At 42.0% G+C, this 17,618-nt stretch overlaps 1 protein-coding gene across 1 annotated transcript in view; it reads left to right on the top strand.

Annotated features, from left to right (window-relative positions):
- WDR4 (WD repeat domain 4) overlaps positions 1-15,653 on the top strand; it is a 21,701-nt gene extending 6,048 nt beyond the window's left edge. The window contains exons 6-11 of the mRNA XM_009283101.1: positions 2,716-2,776; positions 4,110-4,208; positions 9,822-9,886; positions 11,442-11,625; positions 12,523-12,592; positions 15,138-15,653. Coding sequence (XP_009281376.1) covers positions 2,716-2,776; positions 4,110-4,208; positions 9,822-9,886; positions 11,442-11,625; positions 12,523-12,592; positions 15,138-15,316 — 658 coding nt within the window. The 3' untranslated portion in view covers positions 15,317-15,653. The remainder of the gene's footprint in view (positions 1-2,715; positions 2,777-4,109; positions 4,209-9,821; positions 9,887-11,441; positions 11,626-12,522; positions 12,593-15,137) is intronic.
- Positions 15,654-17,618: the final 1,965 nt, after the last annotated feature.

Below are 17,618 nucleotides of genomic sequence, written 5' to 3'. Positions count from 1 at the left end.
CAGGTCCGTGTCTTTCTTATGCTGAGGGCTCCAGAGCTGGACGCAGTACTCCAGGTAGGGTCTCCCCAGAGCAGAGTAGAGGGGCAAAATTACCTCCCTTGATCTGCTGGCCACAAGAGACTCTGGAGCCTGGAGATTGTTAGTTTAGGATGGAGCCTGCCTTAGTCTTAAGAAGGGAAGTCTTGGGAAGTCTTTGTGGTTTGAACAGATGCTAATCTAATGGCATCTCAGTGCAGAGCTCAGACTTGGAGGTTCTGTGGTAATACAAAAAAACCCCGGCTGTATCAATGGGAAGGACAGAGCACTCTTTCTGCCTGGACACTAGACTGCAGTGAGCTAGAGGCTGCAAAATGGTCCCATAAAATAGATTCAAGGAATCACGCTTCTTAATATAGTTACCTGGCCTTTCTAGTAGCTGAGAAAAGGGACTTGGTGTTTTTCTTGAGGTTGGTTCTATTGCTATGGGCAAGAACACTTAGGCAAGTAGAAGGATCTGTGGAAGGTGGAGCATAGGGGATATCCCTGTTGAAAGATGATGTGCTGCTGTGTTACTAAGTCTAGTAAAATGCAGGGTTCACTCTGCATGAAACCAGGAAGGGTGATCTTTCCCTTCCCTTCCTTTCCTTTCTCCTCCATCCTGAAGTGAAGGTCCTTCTAATTACAGTGATCTGAAGAGTGGAAGGCAGCAAAGCAAGTTATAGCTATACTGCTGTGATATATATACATATATATATGTGATATACTGCTAGCTATACTGATGTGATTCAGATGTGCTCTGACTTGCTAGGAGACCGGTAGTTCTTTTGGTATAGGAACAGGGGTTGTCTTCTAGCCAGTTTATCAGGACTTCCTTTTCAGCCTACAGGAGGGACTGTACTTTCCCTTTTCTTCTCAGTAGTTGTTTTCCCATGAAGAAAACTCAAATGGCAAAAAGACTTTTAAAAGACTTTCCCTCTACATTTTGCTGCTTAAAATGTCTATCAGTTGTGGTATTTTCAAAGTCTCTTGACTTTGCCTTCCACCTCTATGTGGTTTTGTGGGCTTTTGGAGGTTTTTTGTTGTTGTCAGTTGTTAAGAGTTTTTGAGTAGAGTAGGGGGGTTGTGCAAAAGGTTTTTTTTGTGTGGCCACTGCTACATTTTGAAGTCCACAGTGACAAGCTAGCAGAGAAGACATGACCCTGCTTAGGGCGGAGAACGCATGTAATTCTGCTTGTCTGGCCGCTGAGTTGCTTGGCGATAACAACACCCTTCCAGGCACGTTTATCCATAAGATGATGCAACATGGTGCAGTCAACTCACTATGTCAGAAGCAAGAGTTAAAGAAAGACGGTGTGACTGGGGAGCTTGAGATACGGGTAGCAACCTATCTAAACTTGCCCACCAAGGTGTTTAATTAGAGCACTTAGGACACAGATTAATTTGGACTATCAGTCTGATTTTAATAACATCATTTGGTAGTCTAACCTGTGTAGAATTGGCATAGTATAAAAGCAAGAGACTACTCATGTTAAAGATCTAAGTAGTCTTTGATCAGGTCAGTGTCTATAGCATATTTACACAGCCATGTCTGGTGTTTCCACCTACTCGCAGTAGGTGAGTTGTACTTTCTACAGTACAGTGAGTTGTACTTTCTACAGAAAGTACACAGTTGTACTTTCTAATGAATAGAACTTGATGGTCAGAAAGACACATTTAAACGGGGGCTGTTGTGTCTGCACAAAGAGTTCATTAGTGGCTGCAGGGAGGAAAGGCACTTAGTGTAAATTGATTGAAACAGATTTAAAAATTCAATATTTAAATTAGCAATGAATAAGCAAAGGATTACATAAAGGAGATATAATTGTTGTCTTGTTTCACGCTCCTGGATTTTCTTCTTTCAATGGGGTGATGGTGACTCTTGCTGGATCTATTATGCCTGCATGCACCTGCCATTACAGCTTTGTCATGGAAGTTTGTATTACAGTGACAAATTTCTTCCTTCTATTTTTTTCTCTTTCTTTTTTAAATGGCCTTAAAATTATGCCCGTTTTCAAAAGCAATACTGTCCCGCTCAGGTATCGTTCTGCTCAGGTCACTATGTTTTAAGTTGCTGAGCTCCAAGATAATAATGAACTCCAGAAGTTCAGGTCCTCATTACTCAGCAAAGGCAAGTCATGGTAGACACAGCGGTATTACATACTTCTGAAAAACAACGTTTCTGGCTGAATGTAGACACTGGTGATAAATTGCCACATGCTTGTTTTAAAATTTTGTAAAGGTTGCTTTTGAATGATCCCCAACTGTGATGGGAGAGATGTGGTACTCTGAAAGCTGAGTCATCACTGTTGTTGTGTTTTAAAAGCATCTGTTGATGCATGTTTTTAACGTGCATCATGAATTGAGAAAGGGGAACGTGCTACCTGAGTAAATCTGTCTCCATTGGCATTTTTTGGTCTTAATGGCAATGTTTTCAGTCGGGAGGAAGTCAATAGAATTCCCTGAGTGCAGATGGGGAAATATATTTTTCTATTAAGTAGGAAGTCAGTAGTTTGTGTAGATATATACTATATTAAGTACTGTAGATATATTTTTTTCTTCCTCCTAATTAGCTTGATGTGGAGAATGTTTGTTTGTTTATTGTAAGGTTCTCTTTAAAATTGGTGTTTTCTCTTACTGTGTGTGTTTAAAGACGAGTGTCATGCAAAAGAGTTCAACTTCTGACTACTTTCCCTTTAGGTTTGTAAGCAAAATACTTGTAATACCCAACTATCCTGATCTGCTGTTGTCAGCTTCTGGGGTATGTATTGCAATTTCTTCAAAAAAGTATTTTTCTTGAAAATTTGGACTTTAAAACAATTGTTTGCTTGTGTTTCCCCCAAGTTCCTTGGGATACTTGGAATAATCTCTCATGGTTTACAGCACGCCCTCTCACTCCCTCCTTCCCCCCCTTTCTCAGCTTTCTGTTCAGTGTTCAGCCATTCTATTGCTAGATCACGTAAGAACAGTTTACTGTGTTTATAGCAAGGCTAGCTTCTTATTAAGATCTTTGGGATGGAGAAATCACAAAGTCCTCAGTATTTCTTCATCATTAACTTTTGCTTTGGAGCACAGACAAACTTTAAACGACTTTGAAGTGAATGGCTATTATGCCAGCCTACCATGATAATGCGTGTCTTGAGAATGAATGGCCTTAGAATCGCAGATTTTTTTAGAGCTTTTAAGATGAGAAAATTGTTCCTGCTACACCCTCCCACTTGCTTTCCCCTGTGAGACTTGTTCTGAATTACGTCCTTGTCTGTATGTCCTCATAGTACGTCCAGTGCAAGTTGTGTAGAGATTGCAGTGCAGTGCTACACAATGCTTGGACAAGGATTGAAGAAGTGAGTGTTCCTTCCTTTCCCTTCCCCCCAGCCCTTTTCTTAAATTGATGGCATCATGCTGTCATGCCAGACCTGTACAGAGTGAATAGGTGGAGTTGGTCTAAAAGAAGGGAAACAATATTCTTTGTTTCCCAGACTACCAAAACTGCATAGGAAACAAATAACGTTTTCTGTGAAGATGTGAAGATTGTAGTAATTCTTAGCATTTGGTTTCAGCTGCTGCTCTTGCCTCCCTGAGGCTCTTGTCTCTTGTTCCTCTAATTCTGTAAGCAACTTCAGCGTTAATGCTGTGTGCAGCTGTATTTCATTCTTAGCAAATTCTCTTTGATGACTCTATTTTTCCAGAGAGGTGTTTAGCTTCTCTCCGGGAGGTTACTAAATCAAATGAGAATTTGGGTGATAACAAGAGTAGGGGCGGAGAAGGGCAACCTGAAAGAATTTACATTAAAATGCTGAGCACATGTATTACTGTGCTATTTGAGACAGACTTGAAATGCACTCCTCCAGCTACCCAATTTCCACTTCAAAAGGAGGAGTAAAGTTAGCATGATTGAATAATTTAGAATGGAGGGGAAAGATTATGTTAATTAAAATGCTTTACCTGCAATTTGAGGTCTTAACTAAGTGACTATTTAGCAGCTTCTGTGGGAAGCTCTTCAGGGAAATGGGATTTAGCTGAAGGCCACGAGTGGCCTCTCTTTGCCTGAGGTGTTGTTAGTAATAGACTTGTGTCTGCTTCCATCTGTCCAGGACTCGACACTGAGACTTTGGGAGTACAAAAGCGGGGAAGAATTGTACTGCTGTCATCTAAGTAACATCTGTGGGCCTGAGACAACCAAAGCTGACCAGGTACACCCATGTGTGTTAGTGCTTTTGCTATCCTCCCGATCCTTGTGACTCCCAAATGTCTTTGTTGCATTTTGCTAGGAGTGCCTGCCTTCTGTCGGTGGGTTTGGAAGTTATGTGAGACCTAGAAGCTGTTACAATACCCTGGGATTTCAGGAAAGGAAGAAAATCCCTGAAATCCATTCCTGTGTCTTGTGTGCATTTCTAAAAAGTGCCAAGCAGTGACCGAAAGAAGCTGTTCGCTATTCTTCCCAAATACAAGTTCTGCACACTGGACAAAGCCTTCACTTCAAAATTTTTCCAAAAACACAGGTGTCTTAGTCTCTTAGCCAGAAAATACCTTGTAACACTGGAAAGATCTAAAAATTGACCCATTTTTAAAAATACTTAGAATTTAAAGTGTTAAAGCTGCAATTTATCTGAGCAAAAAGAAGCTTTGTAACTGAGCAAAAAGAAGCTTTGTAACATTTGTAACCAGTCACCTGCAATAGTACTGCCCTGTGGAGCCAAAACACTGGGCTTGCTCCTTTGGGTTGTTCTGAAGCTGGGCAGTGTCCAAAATTAAAATGTCCTATGTGAAAACTGAATACCCCAGGAGCTCCTCTTAGCTTGCAGCCTGTACATAAGTGGTGTCGTACATATGTGTTTGGGGTACTACTGTGATTTGGGATGCTAATCTGATGTGAGCAGTGGTTCCGGTAGTACTTGGTCTCCGGTTTTGTTCTTTCTTGTCACGTGAATTGGCATACGACCTCTTAGCAGTGAAACAGCACTTGTTCTTGCCCCTGCTGCATACATCATATTAAGCCAGCTGCTAATCTGTTGGGTCGTTTAAGAGTTGTTCATCTTACCACCCATCCTGCTGGGTGTGTTTTTCATGTAAATCTCTAAAAACGCTTCTTTCTCTGAAGACCACCGCTGTCTCCCAGTTGTTAGGTGACTGGGAAGCCTGTAGCCATGCATGACTCTTGAGGCAAATCCACTGCGGAATTTGTATCCAGGCTGAAACTGAATTGAAAAGTTCTGTCTTTCCTCCCTTGTGTTTTGTTGTGGTTTTGGTTAGTCAAAGTATGTTGTGCTCGGCCTCTCCCAGCAGTTGGGAGCCATTCCTGGGGATCTCTCAAGAGATTCTTTGCTGTCCATGTAGGTCTGGTTTGATCTTGTTAGTGGGATTCCCGGTTGCTGAACTGGGAGCACAACCCATGGAAGCACCGAGGTCCTAGGGACAGACCTGACAACTCAAGGGGTTTTTTCTGTGCAGAAGACATCAGCAAGTTGTTCTTTGTGTTGGAGTAATAATGTGCAACTTTGTGTCTGCACATAAGCCCAGGAAGGCAGCCACTTTCATCACAGCATTCAAAGCTTAGATACTGGAAATCTTGGTTTTGGCCTAGAGTACCTGTTAGCAGGAATTCAGGGTAGTATCTATACTACAGGATTTGAGTGAGGAAGGGAGAATTAAGATTGAGGCAAACCTACAAAATTACTTTACCACATATAGCCTTCTGAAAATAAGTGGCTCAGGGAGTTTCAGAGGCAAAGTGTTTTATCTTTGTGTTCAAAAGTAGCTAATGAGAGTGCTTTGCTGAAACAACGTGACTTGATAGCCATCGAATCCATGTCTGCAGTAATGTTGCAAGGCATTTCTTTTGGAGGGAAGAATGGTTTTATTTTAAAATACTTTGCCTTCTAGCTTTATTGGATCATTGAGGACTAGTAAGCAACTAGCTGTGAGGTGGGGAATCCTGTTATTAATTTAAAAAATGCTACTTGTTGCTTAGACTGGCTTAGCATTTAGTAAGGTAGCTTGCATGTAAATTAACGATGCTTGATCTCACACTGAATCCTAACTCCATTGCTTACAAACAAGTTTATCAAAAAATAATATTAAACTATATAATAAACCTTGAACATAGCATTGGATAAACTGACAAATGTTAGAGGAAAAAAACTTGTTGCTGCAAGCAGGAACTGATTTAAAAAATAATTTCCAACTCTTAGAATGTTTTTGAAGGCTTTTGAATGTAGTTTAGTAATACTTGCCTTGTCTCCTAACACACATGATGAAGTCCCTTCCGTAGGATACTCTTTATGCTGATGGAGTCTCTCAGTAGAAATTTGGGGTGCCCTTTCGCTGTTTGAGGAGTCTCTGCTTAGCTTCTTTACCTTGGTGTCAGTAAGCAATGACAGAAAGGGAAAACCCACAAACTGGGGGTTAATAAATATAACACAGCAGTTAATAAGCTGTATTCCTGCAGTGTTTTGCAATTCTTCTATCCACTGCCATATGTTTCTCCTAACAGTGGTCTTGGAAGCCTCAGGCTGGCCTGTTCCTTGAATCTGTGAAATTCTGCTTACTGCCCGCTCTTACAGGCGTTCTAAAATCTGTCTCCGATGACACTAAATTTGCACGGTGCTTGAGGGGCGCAGAAGACTCAGTTGACTTCCAGAGTTCGTACATACTTGTGATCAGGCAGTGTCCCAGTGATTACAGACAGATAAATGACAGATTTAAACCTTAATGTGATGCATTGCCACCTTTGCGCTGTATTGCTACACAGCTGTCAATATGTACTTCTTTCAGAACAATTACTGCCTCGATGGCCAGCAGGACCAAAGGGGAAAGGAGACTTGTGTTTTGCTGGCGTCACAGTGCTAGAAATGCCAGAGATGACGGCTGGTGGTAGTAGTTAGTCGTGCTGTGCATCCAGGAGCATCAAAGATCATTTTCACAACCTGGTGTGACATTTATTGTCTGAATTTAAGGGAACAATCTCTTGAGTCAGCACTTTGTAGGTTGTAACGAGCATGCTGTATGCAAATGACTCTGGCAACCAAAGATCAGATGGGGATATAAGTGTTGTTTCTTTCGCGTTGCATTTCATTTTTACCATTGATAACCACTGTGAATGCACTGAAGCTTGAAACACAACTTGGAGCACAATGATAATGGAATCATCAGTAATGGTGGGTCACGTGAGCACATAAATGTGGGCTTATTTTGCTTGGCAGATGATGAATATATGTTTGTTTTGGGAATGTAGGAGTGTTTTTGAGCAGTGTAGCATTGGTTTCAGCTGATGGGTTGCAGATCCTCAGTTCATTTTCCCACTAGAATGGGAGTAATTCTCTAATTCTGTAGTGCTATATAAATATTTTTCCTGCTTTGGAGCTTTCACCTCATCTGATCCTCCTGACAGCAGAAGCTTGTTTAAAGTCCAGAACATGAATTGCACAACTCTACCCCAGTGCTCCAGTATATTAATTTTTTATAAGGTCACCTCTTCTCACAGATGACATCAAAAGTTAATTTTAAGGTGTTGGCAGGCTGATAACGGTGTCATATAAATGCTGAATAGGTTCAGAGAGTATCAAGTGAACATCTGTTTATCACAGACTGCTCTTGTAGCTCTTCTTTTAAGTTAAGTGGTTTCATAGGCTTGTCCTTGAACAAGATACTGCTCTGGGACTTGCATTCACTTTACTGATTGTTAACTTACCCACACATGGAAAGAAAAGAGCTTGCAAAGAAGATGCATTTTCTTGTCTCTGTCCAGCTGTGAATAATACTTGGTTCAAATCAAAAAAGCCTCCCCCTCCCTCCCCCAGTGAGGGTGGGGGAGAGCTGCTGCCTACTTCAAGTTCACAGAACCTTTTGTCTCTGACAAAGCGCTCAGCTGTGTAGGTGGGCACTTCCCATCGCTGCACTTGCCCTGCATGTTTGTCATGAGACAGGCAGAGAGGCAGAGCTTTGGTATTAGAAACAAATATCACAGGTTTCGGGTTTTTTAATACATATATCTTGGCTTGTTCCCTTAAATATCTAAAGAACCCACTGGTGGTTTACAATGGGAGCTGTCAGTTCTACTCTAAAGCTGTGGTGTAAATGGCTCCGTAATGCAATAACTACATTTAGATGTATTGGCTACAGAGAACCTTTCTGGTTCAGCCCACTCATCCTGCTCACTATTTGGAACTGTAAGCATTTTTTATGTCTGTATTAAACGGGTCCTGGGTCCCAATGCTAAATATGGACTAACAACTTAGTATTTCTGCAAAGTAGCAAGAGATTAGTCCCATCTGTTCCCAAGAGCTCTGAAACGTATCATCCTTTTGATAATGATTTTTATAAAGTGCTCCTCTTCTGTCCAAACAGGCAGTCAAGTATGTGAGTGAGAAGTGTGTGCATGCCATTGTTCTTGCTTACCCCCATGAGATTGTATCACACAATGGATTTTTTTTTTTTTTCTCTTGTGCTGGAGATGCACTGTGTAACCTTGTTTTTCAGGTATATTTATACCATTAATTAACTTTCTTTCCCACAGTTGGTTTATCTTTTCGTAGTTGCATCATGTGCTGTTGACAAAATAGTTAGCTTCTGGTATTAAACTTGCTGACTTGAATGTTTGGAAGCTGTACAACTTGTTTTGCTTTCCTACATTGATTGCAAAATTCCGAAACAAGCACCCTGACAATGCCTATACATCAGCTGGTAGCTCAAAGGGTGAAATCCCATGGTTACTCCCAAATTCAGCTTAACCTGGTGAACCAGTAGTGACCAGTATCGTGTTAGGGAAAGAGGTGAAGGCTGGAAAGGGGGTGAAAGGAAAGAAGACTTGAGGATGCATCTGAATTCTTCCAGCAGAGTGTCAAGAAGATGTATTTCCCCTGCCCTAAAGGGAATAACTCACTACTTCTCTAGTAGGAAGGTTTTATTAATCAGAAGTGCTGGTGTTATCGCTACTTATAAAATAGACTTGAGAACCAGCCTTTTGCCTTTGCAGTTTTGTCTTTCACATTATATAACAGATACTTTTGAAAAAGCACCCTAGGGCATCTTCTTGCAGTTTCTCTGCTCCTCCCAAGTTCTTACTTCCCACTCAAGGAGCCTCAAATCAGTTGTTATATACTTCAAGCAGCATAGTTTGTGCAGCAAAGGTATTTCTCTGATTCTCTCCCAGATAAAACTATGTATCTTCTAAATTAGGAGTGTGGCTTGGGGTTTTTTGGTGGTGGTGGTGGTGGTTGTGGGATTTTTTGTTTGTTTGTTTTTTAATGAGGAAAATGGCCTCAGGCAGTCTTGCCTTGTTCTTCAGAACATATTTTATGTTAGGGGTATGGCTTCACCCAGACACAGGTTGAAAACAGAGACAAAGCAGCCAGGATATTAGCTATGCATCACTATCTTCTTTTTTTAACAAACGTAACAGCAGCTAATGGCTTGTGTTTATAATCTCTAAGCTGCTAGTGTGATATCTTGGATGAGCAGGCTTAATGTTGATGTTTTTGCCATTAGCATTACAGGAGAGAATGTTTGAAGGTGGTGTACTTCTCCTTCATCTGTTAGTTTGCCTATTAAGACTAGTTCACTAAAACCTTTACATTTGATCTCTGCTTGGATGGCTGTGAAGGGAGAAGTGCGGAAAACTTCATAAAACAGCAAACACTGGTACAAAAATATACTTGACTGCAGTTTAAAGGTAATTATGTTGCTTAACTTGCTGTAAATTAAGACATCTGCTAAATTTTAAGGGCTAAGACATGAAATGGAATGTGAATTTTCTGCCCATAAATGGTCTTAACTTAGAAGGATGTTTCTTTTTCTTTTCCTAATAGAAATACCCTGTGTCAAGAATAACCTACTGCTGTCAAGGTGGTTATGTTGCCGTTCTGTGCGACTGGTAAGAATAAATGGAGTAATGGCTAAAATCATCACAGCTCCTGCAAAGGCAAGAGCAGCTTTCCCTGTTGGCTGTCTTAACTTTCCCCTAGCCTGCAGTACTTGGTACGGTGGATCTTCGAGCGTCCCAGGCATGCCTGTGGCCTCACAGGGAGCCTTTTGAGTCCCTTATTGTACTTGGTCTGAGTGCAGAGGGTGAGTATGAGGGTTACCCGGCTTAGTTAAATTTTGCAGACTTTGTGATGCCTTTCCCTCACGGGAGGAAATGCAAGGCTAGGATGCACGAGAGCCCTGCTCGGTGCTCAGGATGTCTCCCTAAATTGCTGTGCCTGACCTGTGTGTTTTGGGTCCCATTTTCTTCAGGGTGCTGTGACAATGGAGCAGCCAAACTTCTGTTACTGTATTCTGCTCCTGTAAATGGGTTTGGCCATTCTGTTTAAAACCACAGCATTGCTTCAGTTTAAAACTGGAGAGGCTACGTTGACTTTTGGGTTCAAATGTGTGTGTTTGCGTAAGGAGAGAGTGCTTGGGAGCTGAAGGGCCAAAGCACTGAGGAACCTTACAAATCCAACTGGCAGAGAAATGTCTTGCGGGGATGGACAGCCCTCTTCCCCTCTCTTTCCACAGCACCATAAGCCTGCCAAGGAAGCTGTTCTTCCTGACGAAAGCTTGCCAACAGGAAAGAGATTGCCAGAGCTGCCTGTACAGTGAAACTGGCAATCTGTCCCCTCAGTGGACTTACTCTTCGCCAGAGCGAGGAGCCTTAGCTGCTTCCCATCACACCTTCTGCATGGGCATCCAAACTGGCCCTGGAAGGGGAAGCCGTGTCAGCCGAGGGCTGTGCCCGTGTCACTTAGCCCAGGGGCTGTGCCGTGCTCTGCATCAGGCTTTTATTTCCAGCTCTGCAGCTCAGCGTTTCTAAAAAGCGCTGTTATGTGGACCTGGTAGGCCACTCAGGAGGGAGGCAAGGTGTCCTGCCTGGCAACTGGGGGACCTGTCCGAGGGAGGTTAGGAAGCTCTGCACGTAGAGGCTGTGGCTGTTAGAGGAGTGAGTGCTGGTGGGAAAGGTGGAGATGAGTGCAGTGCCAGAGTCCTGTTCTTCAGTCACGTCAAGGTTTCCTGTCCCTCTCATTCCCTCCTCCCCTCCCCGGCATGTAACTCCTTTCCTGTTTTATTTTGACTGGCGCTCAGCTTACATACTCCTTCAAGTGAAGCCCTGTAGGCCAGTGTGCTGTGATGCAACACTCCTTATATAAATCCTTAGTAATTCTTATGAAATTACCTTTACTACCTTTTTTTTTTTTGAAGAAAAGGCAGCGTTGACTGCTTTTTCTTTCATATAACACTTGAAAAGCCATTTGACATGTTAGGTATTTACAGCGTCTGCCTCAGATCATGTAAGCAAACTGCACTTGAAGTGCTAGAGTTTTTTGCAATTCCTAATGACTTTGCTTTGGCTCTGTTTGGAATTAGAGTGGGTGTTTGTAATTTGCTGTACAAGTGATGGCTGTAGGTGGATTTGGTAATAATGGTAATTAAGTTTTTTCTCTCAAAAGTATTCCCACAGTCTACGTCTTTCAGCTTGATGCCGTTGCCCACCAGCTAGTTTACAGACAGCAAATCTCTTTGAAACATAAAGGTTGGGACATTGCATTTGAGGAAACGGGAGATCTGTGGATTTTGCAGGAAGACAATGAAGCTCCTCTTCAATTGTACAGACCATGTGATGGACAGTGGAAGGTAGATGCTTTTGCTATGCTAACATCCTGAAAGTTTTGTGTTGTCTTGAGGTCGTAACAAAGATGGAGTAAACTATGTTCCATGAAAGCTAAATGGCACACTTCTCTTTATGTTTTGAGATGGAGTAAAAGTCATAGATACACATCTCGTTCTACTTCTCACCTGCGTATAATGCAAAGCTGCTGAGAGCTTGTTATGAATAGCAGTCTCTTCTCTGGTAAAGCTGGCATCTCGGGATCAAGCAGAGTGGTTGTCAGCCTTGCGCTCAGTACTTTAAACCATTGCCCGTGCTTTCTGTGTGCTACACTTGATTATTTAAAAAACCCACAAAACAACAAAATCCTGTTGTGGTTTGCTCAGGAATGCTTTCCACACAGCCTTCCCTGTGCCTGCTTCGGAGGGATCCTCTGGGGGACGAGGCATTCTGGGAGCATTAAGGGGATTTTTTTTCACTGAGAACAGGGAGTCAAATCTGAGGGATGTGCTATCAAGTTCTCTGTAATAGCTTATTAAACAACTGGAAACTTGCTTGTTATCCTTGTAAGTTCCCAGCTAATTATGGTATAGTTGTGAAGTGGTTTTAAATGAAACTTCTAAGTATGTTCTTTGACCCTTACGTGTTTCTTGTGATACTCCTTTTCCCCACAGATTAGTAAGTGGGAATCCATTTTCTTTTCCTTCAAGCTGCAAAGCTTCCCCAGCAGAACATGTGATCTCAGGCCAGGTTTCTATAGCAGTCCTATAGGACTAAAGGAGCCTAAAAGAGATCATGGAGGGCTTACATTTGCTCTCCTTTCATTGTAGTCTTCTGAGAGCTGTTCCATTTTTCAGTGTGCTGTGAAACATGAGATTGTTTATTATTCCCAAAATACCATGCAATGTTCTTTCTTTTCCCAGGTTGTAACTGATGACAAAGGATTACAGAAGATGTCAAAATATCTTCAAGACAACTGGACAGTGTTTGAAGGTGAGAAATTTGGCCTAAAGGCTCAGGAAATGCAATTTTTACAGCTAAAGCATACGATTTAGGAGCAAAATTAGAGTTCAGGTCACTTCAGCTGGCTGATGAAGTTGCTTAATCTTTCAGTTTTCTCAGTTTCATCACTCCCTCTGGTATGGAAGTTAGTGTAGATCATGAAGTGTGTTCAGGTTACTGTTACCACAAAATGATGTAGGTATTTAGATCTGAATTGTAGCATTATAACTGTTTTACATAGACACCTTATCACTGGGATGTATCTCAACACTCTATGACAGAGCTGCTGGAGTCTGTCTTACTGCTGTGATATCAAATACTGTTGATCGTCGTCTTGTCTCCTACCTGGGGGTGACACTTAATCAGAAGTACAGTGGAGATAGTAAGAATGGAATAACCATTGGAAGAGCAGCTTCGCTGTAAAGATGGGCCATTCAGGTCCACTTTGGCAAGGCAGATTATGTGGAGCTTGCTGTGGCTGGAGGGTGTGACCCTGGATGGTATCACAAACTGATTGGTATCAGCGCTGGTTCATTTTGGTTTTGATTTCTGCCCCACCCCCAGTCTCTGGCAGAAAAATAATACATGGTTTACTAGTTCAGAAGCATCCTATGTTTCCAGGGTTTTTGTAATTTAAAAACCACCCAACTTTATTTAGAAGCTGAAATTATGGCAGTGGTGTCTGCAGGGTAGAGAAGGGTTGCGGCATGTGCTAGTGGATGTCTCATTATGTATTGAGAGTTGATTAATTGAAGTTTCTCTCCTGTACTTTGCTGGGAAACTGGGAACCTTCCTTAAAAAAGGTGTTACAGTCCCCGCCGGTCTTTTGGTCTGTTCTTGGTGGTCATACATAAAGATGGAAGAGTTGCAGGAATGTACAGTCTAATGTAAAGTCTCTAATATATATATAAATATTAAACAATATATAAAAAATAATATAAAAATACATAGTATTGGATGGTTTAGGATGTAGCTGTCATTAAGTTGTTACAGTCTTTGAAATCCAAGAGGAAGTCAGGTACTCCTTTGGAAGGGAGAGTGTTTGCATGTAGATGGTGCAGACTTTGATAGTTACAGCCGGGCAGATAATTAGAAGTACGAGGTCTGAGTGAAAATGAGCAACAGAGAAGTAAAAAGAGCAGGCAGGGGAAGAGGTTCTGAGCATAATTAGCCAGTGTAGCAAATTACCGTGATACACGGTAGCGGGCTGCATCTGCAGCTGGGAAGGGAGGACTGCTCAGATGACAGGGTCTATTATTGTTAATTAGTAGGGGGAGGCTCACTTGGTGAGCACTTATTCCAGTGCATAATTAGTGCTTGAAAAGGTAGTTACTTCTTTTAAAAAAGGTGATCATTATATTGTTTAAATCCCGTTTTAATGCCTGCATATTGTCCTTTTACAAACTTGTTTCATCTGATTGCTGATTCTGTAGGATTTAAGACACGTAGGTCAATCTTGAAGTACGCGTTGAACAGTTTGACATTCTGTTATAACTGATCCCAGAAAAAGATAGAGCAAGATTTAGTGCAGACTGATCAAGTAGAGAGTAGCACGGATATTCAAACTGACATCATGCAATTTCTCCCAGGGCCAAAGGCCGATAAATTGGTTACTGTGCAAGTGCAAGACCCTCAAAAGTAAAAAGCATGAAAACAAGAAACAAGGGGATGCTGTATGTACATTACTGTGGAGTAGCACACTAGCTTCACGACCAAACCCTAGCAAATACTGGATTTCCTAGCATTTGCCCTCAAGAATTTTTGGAAGTGGGAAAAGGTAGGAATACAAAGAGAACTAGAGGTAACTGGCTTTGTCAGGTACCACGCTAACAATTTTTAGAAAGGCGGACCTAGCCAGCTAGTCTCATTCCATACATTTCTCTACACAAACGATCTGATTGGGCTTTTTTGGATAGTAGTTAGTTCCCTGTTAAACTCATCTAAACTTACAGTCTTGGAGATGGTGTGATGAATATTACGCTGAATTCACAGAAGGTATAACAGAGCTATCGGGGTGAACATTTAGAAATGTGTACACGCTGGAGGACGTCACTGTTTGAAATCTACTTCTCTGGGCTTCTTTTAAGTTAATACTCTAGGAGACACGTCAGCTAAGCACAGTTAGGTAGCATATACTCTTTGCAGTGCTTAGGTCTCGGGGAACAACTCCAATGGGATGTCTAACGATAGGTTGCAACAGCAGTCATTTTAAAAACAGAAGCTTTGAAGTCTGCAGGTGTCCAACATGTAAAGAGAGCTGTGTGCCCTCCTCGCTTCAACGTCAGGTCAAAATTGGCTTCTCTGCGAATTTTTTAGCCTGAAAATGGAGGCTATGCTTGGCTGTGTGAATTCAGGACGGATGCTTACCAACACAAATCAGGCTTGCACAGTGTAGATGCTGATACTTAATAAAATGGATAGGACCACAGTAAATGAGTTGAAATGCCACTATCTAGAATTACAGTACAGGAAGTAACTGGTGAGACCGCTAAGGGAATTAACACTTGTGTTGTGATCTTGCGTTGCCCAATTGCAGGTTTTGTTGGCACGGAGAGCCACTACAGCAGTCTCTACAAGGCTTCATTTGATAACATGGCCGCCTACCTACAGAGAAAAGAGGAAAGGTTACAGCAGCAGAAAAAGAAAAGGCAGGATCTGCAACGTGGTTCGAATGGACAAACAAAAAAGATGAAGACTGAAGAATCAGCGCTATGACCCTGTTGTTAGCTTGTAACTTTTACCTTGCTGAAAGGAACTGATCTGACTGCGGACTGTTTTTAAATGTAAAATGAATAAGAATGGTTTAAACTTTTATTCAGGTTTTCAGGTAGCCTGATAGGACAATATCCTGCTTGCAGCGGATAATGCATTTACAATACGCCTAAGCTTCTAGCAGCATACAAGTGTTAGCGGTTCAGTCCTAGTAATCTCTGATGCATGATATATGAATATTGGAGATGGTATTTTCCTTGAAACAGGATTTTCTTTTTGCCTACTGTGTTCAGGCTTTCTTCTTCAGGTGGAAGTGCACTGAATAAAGTTGACGTGGTTTTTTTGTTTGTTTCTTTTGGTTTGTTTTTAACTTTTTAAAAGGTCTGTTAGTTAATGTAACTAACAGTGTACTTGGCTATGGGAAAGGGAATGCAGCAAAATTCTTGCTGTATATGAAAGGTTTTAGCTGAGACTTCACAATCTCTGTTTTTACCCTTTATATTCAGTTTATATGGTAGGGATTCTGCCTAGCTTCCAAACCATTGCTTCTTACTTGTGGCATATTTCTATAGGAAGAAGTGCAAAAATAGATTTTATGCACTGGAAAGTAAAAGTAAAATGTGTCAGTCAACTTTGTGTTAGATCCTTCTATTGCAATATGATCCTAGTGTGTCTGTGAGAATGATTTGAGAGGCCTGTGAGCAAAACTTGGAGTGCATTCTGCTTCTTTCAACAAGGACTCTTTCATGGTGCAATTAGCCAAGAAATACATCTGTTTGAAAAGTTATCGGTAAGAGCCGTATGGGATCACTTGCTGCTTCATCACGGGGCAGAAGGTATGCATTCATCTACCAGATGGCATCATGTCTGTATGGAATATAATGTATTTCATAAAATCGGGTGTAGAAATCCGTACAATCCATTAAAAGTATTCAGAATTAGCCTATGAACCATGAATAGTTCTCTAGGTCTCTTTACATAGCTGTCATCTTTGGAGTATCTGGACGCTTAAAAAATTTGCACTCAAATTCTAGTTACACACATGACGTTGTTGAGATGTAGCTCGTTTTGAGAATATCAAGTATTCAGCAGTGAAGCAGAACTTGCTGCTTATGTCTGCTCAGAATTGCAGTCTTGTCCTTATTGTGTGTCCCAGAGGCCATGAGCCTTTCTTGTGCTGTAGGATGTCACATGGATTTTCATATTCCTTCTGTCTGGAAGTGCCTCCTGAAGGATAGAGCGTTGCATGCATTAACACAGAGCCAGTCCTTCACCTCCAGGGTCTGATTTCTTTCGGTGATTACTTTTAAGTAAAGAACCTTCTGCCTGGCAGAGGTCTCTTTGGACAAAAATTGTGAAGTGTCAAGAGTGGTATTGTCTGTCCTGGTTAAAAGCCTCAATTCTGGCAGGAGCTGCCTTGGCATGAATAAAATGTGAAGTAGTTTCTACTACGTGTACAGTTACATGACATAAGTATGCAGTGTCATGTCCACAAAGATTATGGTCTCGCGTAGCGATTCAGCCCCCTCTGTCCAATACCCGCATACCAGGGATCTGAAGCATCTTGTTTGGGTATCACCAAATCAATTGAGTGCTCCTGGATTTATGCTGGGTCTTGGACGAAGGAGAAGGTGGGAGGTAGGTATGTTTGGGCCTGACGAGGAGTTTTTACCCCCTCAGGTACAATAACCCTTTTATTAGAGAGTCAGCTGAGATAAACGGACCTGACTTTACATAATCTGGAGCAAAGACTTCTGAGCTGATGTGTTTTTCTGTCTTTCAAGAGGGTGCCTGAACCACCAGGCTGGCCCGGTGGAGTGGCTCGCTGGCTTTCATGGCAAAGAGGTGGCCTGGCTTGGAGACCCAGTCCTAGGAGGGGGCTACTGTCTGAGCACCCCGAGCGCCTGAAGGTGCTTGTGCTACCTGGAGTCCTTGCCGTTTCCTCGGAGATGGCTTGGGTAGTTCCTTGATTTGTACTGTTGACTGGTGAGGGTCCCGTTCTCATGCATGCGTTGCCCTCTCTGCTCTGGGAAGGTGGTGTCTGTCCTTAGCTGTATTAGAAGTAATTATTTCTGCAGTGCATCATTGTGTATGTGTACATATGTGATGTCATATAAAAGGAGCAAATGCTTTCCTATATTTAGGTTGGGAATCTGGTAAAAGGCTTAAACTTAGAGCTCAAATGCAGACGTGAGGCCCAGCTGCTTGGTTTGCTGACAATTTGTAGCCTCCCTTTCTCCAGTGGAAGATGCTGAATGTCAGTAATGGAGCTCAACGGCAGGTAGGCAAACTTCCCGGTATTTTG

This window comes from Aptenodytes forsteri, unplaced genomic scaffold, assembly GCF_000699145.1.
Source record: "Aptenodytes forsteri isolate BGI_AS27 unplaced genomic scaffold, ASM69914v1 Scaffold2, whole genome shotgun sequence".
NCBI lineage: Eukaryota > Metazoa > Chordata > Aves > Sphenisciformes > Spheniscidae > Aptenodytes > Aptenodytes forsteri.
The sequence above is the reverse complement of the archived record's forward strand: the minus strand, read 5'-3'. Positions and strand labels throughout refer to the sequence as shown.